General features: G+C 36.5%; 1 protein-coding gene across 3 annotated transcripts in view; it reads left to right on the top strand.

Moving 5' to 3' along the window:
• The window catches only part of TEX10 (testis expressed 10), a 46,241-nt gene that overhangs the window by 19,356 nt on the left and 16,540 nt on the right, over positions 1–10,345 (top strand). For all 3 annotated transcript variants that reach the window (XR_002772161.1, XM_003785171.3, XM_023510473.1), the window contains exons 6-9: positions 4,776–5,014; positions 5,682–5,817; positions 7,246–7,421; positions 9,095–9,272. Coding sequence is in view for 2 of the 3 variants with exons in the window: in XM_003785171.3 (XP_003785219.1) it covers positions 4,776–5,014; positions 5,682–5,817; positions 7,246–7,421; positions 9,095–9,272 (729 nt within the window). In the remaining variant the exon portion in view is untranslated. The remainder of the gene's footprint in view (positions 1–4,775; positions 5,015–5,681; positions 5,818–7,245; positions 7,422–9,094; positions 9,273–10,345) is intronic.

Here is a 10,345-nt window from a genome sequence, read left to right as displayed (position 1 = left end):
GCTCACAGCAACCTCCAACTCCTGGGCTCAAACGAGTCTCCTGCCTCAGCCTCCCAAGTAGCTGGGACCACAGGCACCCGCCACAATGCCCGGATGTTTTTTGGTTGCAGCTTCATTGTTGTTTGGTGGGTCTGGGCTGGATTTGAACCCGCCACCTTAGGTGTATGTGGCTGGCGCCTTAGCCACTTGAGCCACAGGCGCTGAGCCAAACTGATCCTTTTACTGTCTCTAGAGTTTTACCTTTTCCAAAATTTTGTATGGTTTTCCATAATGTCATATAGTTAGAATCATACAGTATGTAGCTTTTCAGATTGGTTTTTGTCACTTGGTAGTATGCATTTAAGGCTCCTTCATGTGATTTAATGGCTTGATTATTTCTTTTTAGTGCTGAAGACAAGTCCATTATCTATATACACCACATTTTGGCAATTCATTTATTGGTGAAGGGGCATTTGGGTTGTTTACACCTTTTGGCCATTGTAAATAATGCTGCTGTGAACATCGGTTTCCAAATTTCTCTGAGTCCTTTCAGTTCTTTTGTGTATTTCAAAGGATGTAGTTTTGGAAATACTGAAAATATTGACATTAAAAATTTAATGTAGTTGAGTTTTCACTTAGAACACTTTGTTTCAGTACCCTTAATTTATGGTAATTATTTTAATGAGATAATTTTAGTAAATCCCACTAGCATGAAAAAGTTTTTTGATGTTGCAGTTGTCATTGTTGTTTTAGCTGTCCTGGGCTGGGTTCAAACCTGCCAGCCTCAGTGTATGCGGCCAGTGCCCTACCCACTGAGCTATGGGCGCTGCCAAATGATTGTATTTTAGACAAATGTCCTAACAAACATACTTCTTTATGGGGACCTAAGGATAGAATAAGCCCCAGAAAAGGATAGTGCAATAGTGATTTAGTACTTAAGGAGAAATCCAAAAGGAAATTGGCTTACAGTTTCATCTGCAGAAGAAATCCAGGCTTTCTATCACTAAATGGAGGAGAAATATCTGGAAAGGCTAAAAGAAAAGATCATCTGGAATAATATCAAAGATTACTTGATAAAAAAAGGCTTTGTTAACCAGTTTGATGATAGTATTTCAAATTGTATATAAAATCAGCATGTTGTACCCCATAATTGCATTAACATACATAGCTATGATTTAATAAAAAAAAGAAAATTATTAAAAAGGATCCAAATTAAAAAAAAGTATCGTACATGAAATATTTCTTAACTGGTTTGAATAAGGACCCCTTTGAAAATCTACAATCTGAAATCCTTAAGGATTGCTATTACTTTGGGAGAGACTTTTGATAAAGGAACAGGATGAATTAGGTTGGGGGTAAGAGGAAAACTCCCTTGGATTTCCTACAAGGAGTAGGTCATTGTTGCTGTTGCGAGACAGTTCATTACACTTGGCTAGGTTGCTCTTAATGCCATTTATCTAAAGTATGGCTTTAGATAGGATCCCTTGGATCCCTTAGTCCAAGAACTGTTTTCATAGTTACGTTAAGACATTTGCCTTTTTCATTGTTTTGACATTTATACTGATAGAAAAGCATTGGCAGGGATGGGAGGGTGGAGGGCTTTAAAAGTTTTTTTGCATAAAGATACTATTTTTCCTTTATTGCTGAAGAATGTCTTAGCAGAGTGTAATAATCTGTGTCTGACAGTTTCTTTGCACACATGGACAGTAACATTTTACTGTCTCCTGGTTTCTATTGCTGTGTTAAGGAAGTCATCTATGAGTCTTACTGTTAATATTTTTAAAGTTACCGTTTTTTCTTTTTTTCCCCCAAATTTTCTCCTTGTACTTTGTTTTTCTGCAGTTTTACAGTGATATATCCAGGTGTGGTTTTACTTTTTATTTATTCTCTTTGGGATACTGAATCTAAAATCTTAAGTCTTAAATGTCTTTAATCAGTTTTGGAAATCTCTCATCATTTTCTAAAAAACTGCTGCAGTCTCATTTTCCTTTCTTTCCTTTTAAGCCTACTGTATGTTAGAGCTACTTAGTGAATATTCTACTTTTTTTCTTGTCTGTCTAATATCCTGTTTTCCAGTTTTTAATTCTTTGGTTGTGTATAACTGTAGGCAAACATAAATCCATTGAATTTTTATTTTCTGTTTCTATTATTCAGTTTTAGATTTTCTGTCCAGTTGTTCCATTACCATTTGTTTTATTTATTTATTTATTTTTTGAGACAGGGGGTGTCCTGGGTAGAGTGCAATGGTGTCATAGCTCACAGCAACCTCAAACTCTTGGGCTCAAGTGATCCTCTTGCCTCAGCCTCCTGAGTAGCTGTGGCCTGCCACAGTGCCGAGCTATTTTTAGTAAAGACGAAGTCCCTGACTCACTCAAGCTGGGCTCAAACTCCAGAGTGCAAGCGATTCACCTGCTTCTCAGAGTACTAGGATTACAGGCATGAGCCTCCGCGACAGGCAGCCCATTACCAATTGTTGAAAAGACAGTCTTTTACCCATTGAATTCCTTTTGTCAAAGTTCATAGACTCTATTTTCATGGGCTCTTTATTCTGTTAACTTACGTGTGTCTATTCTTCTACCAGTACTGTGGTATAGACTTTAGACTCTATGGGGTCCTCAAACTTTTTAAACAGGGGGCCAGTTCACTGTCCCTCAGACCATTGAGGGCTGGACTGGGAGCCACGGGATGAGTCGGCTGCTAATTAGGACAGGGAGTGGCGGAAAAAACACCTGGCGGGCCGGAGAAATATCCTAGGCAGGCTGCACGTGGCCCGTGGGCCGTAGTTTGAGGATGCCTACATGGTGTCAGTAACTACAAAATATCTTGCTGGAATTTTGATTTGGATTGTGTTGAATTTGCAGATCAGGTTGGGAAGAATTGTTCCTTACACTGTTAGAATGAATGTAGAACTGGGATTCCGTTTTATCTAATAGCTATTTTTACTTCCAGTTCACTTTTACCCTGGGAAAGAAATTGTCAAGCGTCCAAGTTTAAGGTAGGGGTAACATATTTGGTGGATCCTGGTATTTGACTTTTGGCTTCTTTCCCTTGTGGGGCCAGCTAAAAGGTTACCTTAGTTATACAGCTTTTTCTTTGAAACTGGCAGTTATCCTCAGAACTAAGCCTTGAGTGCTGGGATTTTGTACTTCCTAGATTAGGGGGCCCAGTAAATGTTCATTATCTTGTTTATTATCCTGAAGGCTTTAAAAATTTTAAAACCAATTTCATCCAATGTGTATTTTCAGAAAGGTTCTAATTACCTATGCATTCATTACTGGAAATTAAAGGTTTACCAGAAAATGGTAAAACTTTCTCCTTTGTAAAATGTTTGGTTGGTATATTTAGTCTTTAAAATTTTTGTATGAATAATTTAGGAGCAGACTGAACTCTCCCAACTTTGCAGATGTCCGCTGAGACTTTCCAGATAGTAATAGATTATGTTGCTTGAGATAAAGTTAGGGGAGATCTTACAAAGCTCTACCTTTGGGGAAGAAATACTCCCAGTTTTCATTCTCTTAAAGACAAAATTCCTATTTTTTATTAATAGTTGGACATATGGCTACACAATATAAAAACTGGTTCCCAGCTTCATTTGCAGCTAAGAGTGGTAATTTGTATTAAATAGCTCAGCCTTCTTCCAAGGTCAGACTTGTACCTTGATTTGTTTATTGGCCATCTCTGCTGTATTTATGATACTTTAGGCTCGCCGTTTCCAAAGTAGACTTTACTTCTGGATCTCTCTGTTCTTTTTTTTCTTCATCTTTATAAATTTACTCAACAATGAATGTTAGAACCCTTGGCTCTTCCCATCTCCACCATTTGCAAACATACATATTTGTATACATTTAAGTAAATTTCACAGTCAGTTTTTATTCTTCCTAAATGCCCCATTCTCTCAGACTGTACCAATATTGATCCTGGTTCTTTTACCTGGATTGCAGGCTTTTTATTACTGCTAGCCTTGTATTTTATGCTCAGTGGTGCCAATATTTTTATTTTCCTTCCTGTGTATTTGTGGTTCCTCACTACTATGTCCTTACTCAAGCCTAATCTAGGATTGACTTTTTCCTTTAAAACTGGTTACTTGGAAGTATTTTTATGATGTTAGTTAACATTGTGTTTTTTTAAAGCATGAAATAGGCTCTATTGTTGAATATACCATAGTTTGAAATTACTACGTTCTGAGTCGCAAATTTTGTTTTTATTAAAATATTCTGAGTTTTTTTTTAATTTCTTGCAAGCTTTGAGTAGATAAACTGATTTTAGTATGTGAATTCCCAAATTAAATTGTTTCAGAGTACTGCTTACCTGGATATGTTTCTTCATTTCACAAACAAGGAAATGGTAGCTAGGGGAGTTTAGTGATTCTTTTTAGTCAGATGATGCGTTAGAAGCAGAGCCGAGATCTACTGTGATGTCCATCCAAATATAAGTATCTTCTTAAAAAAAAAATCTTCAAATGTGTTAGAGGTTTTCATGTCTTATCTTTCAAGTCTTTTGATATTTCTAGTTATTATTATAAAGGTATTTACCTGTTTTGTGACTAGCATCTTCAGTAATGAACTGAGCAGTTGACAGTCTAATTTAAACCTTTGTTAATAATTGTGATTCCATAATGAAAGGTTTATTTATAGAACTATTGCCTAAACCTTGTCTGTGCACCTGTCTTCTTGGCAATTTATTAATTATAGAAGGAATTTTTTTTATCCATTGATAGGTTATTTTAAGTATTCTAAGTGAAGCAGGCATGATAGACATGACACTTCATAGATGTGTGTGTCTTTCTTTGTTTTTAGCATCAAGCATTGCACGATTCTCTCCAATAACGTAGATCATCTCTTACTGAATTTAACCCTGTCTGATATCATGGTCTCCCTGGCAAATGCCTCAACTTTGCAGAAAGATTGCAGTTGGATAGAAATGATAAGGATGTTTGTGACAGAGACCCTTGAAGATGGCACTAGGCTAAATAGTAAGCAGCTGAACAGATTGCTTGGAGTATCGTGGAGGTTAATGCAGATACAGCCAAACAGAGGTAGGTGATGCTGTGTTGCCCTTATTTAAAAAGAGAGCTTTTATGTGTGCTGTTTAGGGTCTGACTTTGAAATGACTTCCAATTATTCCTGTAGTCAGTACATTCAAACCTTAAAAGGTAGCTAGCCTAATTATTTATAAAGCACTATTTGCTTGGATACTGAAATGAAATAACTTATGACTCCAAGTATCCCTTTCTCAGTAGGTGGGTCTACTCTGAACCAAACTGATAAATATTTCTACCCTCTTCTGATCTAGTTTGATTAGAAATTGATCTTTTGGTCCATGTAGTATGAATCCTGCTGTCTCTTTACCTTTTTTCTAGCATGAGGTTAAGATACATTTTATCAGTTTTAGAATGATGTACTAATTCTTTCATTCAATAGCAAAGCTATCTTGTTTGGTTCCTATGGAATTCACCTTTCTGATATCCTAGATTTTGTCATTGTTAGGTTTTGTTTCCCTTAAGAAAATTCATACTGTAGCTTCTGGTTGGTTTGACTTTTGTACACATACTAGGCCATTGCTTGCTATAGGACTTTGATGGTAGCCATAAGTTTGTGTTGAGATCTGCTTTGCTGTAGAAACGAATTATATACTTCTATGGATTTAGAGGAATTTGAAGAAACAGTTTTGATTCATCAGTATTGTTTTCTTTCTGTTTTTAGAGGCTTCAGAGGCTCTCATCAAGGCAGTTTATACATTATATCAGCAGAGGGGTCTTCTCCTTCCAGTTCGGACTTTGTTACTAAAGTTTTTCAGTAAAATCTATCAGAAAGAAGAACTAAAATCTTACAGACTCAGGTAAAGTTCTGTTGTTGTTCTTTATCTCTTTTCTCTTGCCCAGTTTTTTTGTAATCTATTCAAATAAGCTGATAGAGTAATTCAGTCTTGAGCAGTTGAAAGAAGCATACATAATGGTGCCAGTAAACTTTATACCCATACGTGAACAGGTAAAAGACTTAAGAGGCATACAGCTTTTCTTAGCTACTTATAGCTCAAGGACACTAGCAACAGCCTGTAGTAGCTTTAACTTTTCTTTCTGTCGACATTATGAAGGTTGAATCACTAGGCCTTAGTGACATATTGAAGCTTATAGATGAGTGTGAGGTCAGTAGAAGATGAGAAAGTTCCTGGCTTAGTTTGGTGCTGTCAGGGTGGGATTAAGGAATTAATTTTTTCATAGGGTGAAGTTAAGGTTTATTTAGCCCAGTCGGAAAGATGCTTGGGTAGAAGCATATACCAAAGATCTGGGATACCTCAAAACATCTGTTAATAGTTATTGGCACACATTCTAGTATTTACTTAAAGTCAGTACTTTTGATAATTTAAGTAATTCTTACTATCATGAGTTAGGTGTGTGTACCATTACTCCCATTTTATAGAAGGAAACAGAAGCTTAGGTTAAAAAAGGTAGTGAGTATCATGTAGCTAATGGCTAGCAGAGCTGAGCCTTAGGTTTAGGTCTGTCTGACAGCAGAGTCCATGCTCTAATCACTGAGTTCTCAGGGAATAGTAAAAATGTTTGTTGTTGGCTCGGCGCCTATAGCTCAACCGGCTAAGGCGCCAGCCACGTACACCTAAGGTGGCGGGTTCGAATCCCCAGCCCGGACCCGCCAAAACAACAATGACGGCTGCAACCAAAAAATAGCCAGGTGTTGTGGCGGGCGCCTGTGGTCCCAGCTACTTGGGAGGCGGAGGCAGGAGACTCGCTTGAGCCCAGGAGTTGGAGGTTGCAGTGAGCTGTAATGCCACGGCACTCTACCCAGGGGGACAGCTTGAGGCTCTGTCTCAAAAAAAAAAAAAAAAAAAAAAAAAAGTTTGTTGTTACCTGAGACATGAGTGCTTTAGCAGGTATTCTGAAGAACTAAAATAACACAAGTTTGAAGCTATTTTGTATGGGAGCAACTTAACAATGAATGCATCAATTTGTTAATATAATAATACCAATTGGAGGATAAATAGTTCCCAAAGAGTTTTAAGTAGTGTCTTTATCCTTTAAGATAAAAATACAATTTAGATAGTGCCCCAAATTACATGAACTTTTAAATTTAGTAGATAAAAGTCTTTGAAAATGTTGAATAAATGATACTGGCATCTTGTAGGCTGTCACATATTTCAATGAATACATGTTATTAGCACATACTTGGCACACAACATTTTCTTAGTTTGTATTTGTTTCCCTGGTCTTTGAAATTTTACTTTATTTTGTTCTTGCTTGGCCTTTCTAAGATATCGTAGTAAAGTGTTATCACGTTGGCTGGCTGGTTTACCATTGCAACTTGCTCATCTTGGCTCCCGAAACCCCGAGCTCTCTACACAGCTTATTGATATCATTCATACTGCTGCAGCACGAGCAAATAAAGAATTACTAAAAAGTTTACAAGCTACTGCTCTCCGGATTTATGGTAAGAGTTTATTTAATGGTGTAGGGAGTCATTGGTCTACCCTGATATGAAAGAACTCTTTGCAAAGAGACTTATTTAGGTTTGCCCCTTCTTTAATCTAAATTAGTTACACCACTGTTAAATTGCCAAAACAAAACATCAAACACTAAATTCATTTTTGGTGGTATTTGTTAGAATACTTACAAAAGGTTAATGGTTGTAGATGCTTATTGCATTCTTAAATTGTCTTAAGCCACCTGCTATTCATAAATTCAAAACTAACTTGGTACTTTAAAAAAATTCTTTTGAGGGCAGTGCCTGTGGCTCAGAGGAGGAGGGTGACGGCCTCGTATACTGGAGGTGGCGAGTTCAAACCTGGCCCTGGCCAAAAACTGCAAAAAAAAAAATTCTTTTGAAACTTTGAAGGCAAGACGATAGCTTTAATATCTTGTGTGACTTCTGTTTATTATCACTTCCTTATTCCTGTCTGGAACTGATTGACTATTTACTATTCCAAGCAAAAATAACAACGACAACATACTGTTATTTTTATATATATATATATGTGTAAAATATTTATAATTTAATCATCGATAATTCATTTATTATTCCTTCTTCCCCTAGCACCTGGCATCTACTAATCTACTTTCTATCTCTGGATTTGCCTATTCTACACATTTCTTACAAGTAGAATTATATAATATGGGTTCTTTTTTATATCTGGCCATACATTTATACGTTGACTTAGTATAGTATTTTCAAGGTACATCCATGTTGTGACAAGTATTAGTACTTTATTTGCTTTTACTGTTACTAGTATTCTACTTAGTGGATATGCCACGTACATTTATCCATTCATTTTAGGTGATGGACATTTGGGTGGTTATATTTTTAAGTATGTATTTTTCAGTATTGCACATACATATTTACAGTTGTGTGTTATACACCTTGTATTTTAAATTAGGTTGATGTTATAATTGTCTCTGTTTAACAGTTTATTTGGTTTTTACTGTTGTGCTTTGTGCTGGATCCCTTTTCCTCTTTACCCCATTGAAATTCTTATTTCTAACAAAACATTTGGTTATCATGAGATTATTACAATGTTAAATAAATCTTTAAATTATTATTATTATTATTTTTTTGTAGGAAAGGTCTTTATTGGTGGGAGGAGGGAGGCTGTAGAGCAGCACTGAGGAGGTGAGAAAAGAGGAGAGAAAGATAAGGAGAGAGCGGAGAAGAGAAGAGAGAGTAGAAAAGAGCGAGGGGGAGGAGAGAGAAGAGAGCAGAGAAGGAAAGCTGAAGGAGGAGAGAGAGCAAATTATTATTTTAATATTTTATTTTAGGAGTAGCTTAACAAGCCATACATATACAGCAGAGCCTCCATAGTTGACCACCTTCCTACATTTCTACATTCCTCTTTAAGTGGACCTGATTTTCACAGACTAGATACACACCATATGTACTCATTGTACAGTAGGCCTAGTTCCTTGTGTTGGCCACCTCTGTATGTTGACTAGTTTGTTATAGTCTCCTGAGTGACCAGCTTACAGAGGTTCTCTACTGCATGCTTTATGATATTAATTATGTTTTTATATAATTAAAATAATACATCACCCCATAGTTCAATAAAAGTCACTAGCTCTCTGGTTTATGTTTTCTATAGTTGATTTTACTGTGTCTGCTTACCCCACTAGATCCACAAGAAGGCACCGTGGTGGTTCTCCCTGCAGACTCTCAGCAGCGCTTGGTTCAGCTTGTGTATTTTATACCCAGTCTCCCTGCTGATTTGCTTTCTCGGTTGAGTCGTTGCAGTGTTATGGGAAGACTCAGTTCAAGTTTGGTTGCCATGCTTATCGGAATACTGCACATGAGGTAGCATGCTCAAGTGAGCTGTCTTTTAAGTGTATGATCTTTTCCCCTCCTTTTACTGGTAATTTGTCAAATACAGAAGGATATTAAAGTCACATATTGCCACTACCTTTACTCCTAATGCAACATTGCAACTCTGTTGATTTTACTAGGTAGAGTAAGTTCACTAGAGTAAAACTTGCAAGTTGTTACAGTGATTTTTTTAAAGACAGAGTCTTTGTCTCTTGGGCTAGAGTGCAGTGGTATGATCAAAGCTTACTGCAGCTTCAAGTGATCCTCCTACTTCAGCCTCCAGACTAGCTAGGACTACAGCATATGCCACTGTACCTGCTTAACTTTTCGAATTTTTGGAGAGATGGATGTTGCCCAGACTGGTCTTGAACTCCTGACCTTTAGTGATCCTCTCATCTTGGCCTCCAAAAGTGCTAGGAGATTATAGGCATGAGCCTTAGCTCCTAGAATTTACCCTTTGATATTCTCCAGAACTTTCTCATCGTCCCAAACTGAAATTGTATCCATTAGCTAACTTCCTATTCCCCCCACCCACACTTTTAGTAACTACAATTCCATTCTATTTCTGATATTGACTATTATAGATACCTCATATAAATAAAGTCCTATCTTTTTGTGTCTGGCTTTGTATTTAGCCTGGCATGTCTTTGAAGTTCATCATATTGTGGCATGTCTTTGAAGTTCATCATATTGTAGCATGTATCAATTTTATTATTTTTTAAGACTGTATAATATTCTATCGTATATATAGTATACACATACACACTGCATTTTGTTTATTTATCTGTTGGTGAACATTTGAGATTTTGGCTATTGAGAATAATGCTTTTACAAATAAGGCTTTCTTCACAGCAGTGTAGGATAAGTACTTGGCTCCGGTTACTGGAAGTGTGCTTTATAACTGATGGTAAATCTTTTTTAGCAGAAAAGAACTATTTGCAATATATTGTTTATATGTGAAAATTCAAGGTTTATTTCTTCTGTGTGTTTGTGCATTAGAGTGTTTTGGTCATATTTTAAGTTTTTAACATTGATTAGTTTCTTTTTTTTTTTTTTTTTTTTTT

Source organism: Otolemur garnettii, unplaced genomic scaffold (genome assembly GCF_000181295.1).
Source record: "Otolemur garnettii isolate 467f Iridium unplaced genomic scaffold, OtoGar3 scaffold00014, whole genome shotgun sequence".
NCBI classification, from domain to species: domain Eukaryota; kingdom Metazoa; phylum Chordata; class Mammalia; order Primates; family Galagidae; genus Otolemur; species Otolemur garnettii.
The sequence above is the reverse complement of the archived record's forward strand: the minus strand, read 5'-3'. Positions and strand labels throughout refer to the sequence as shown.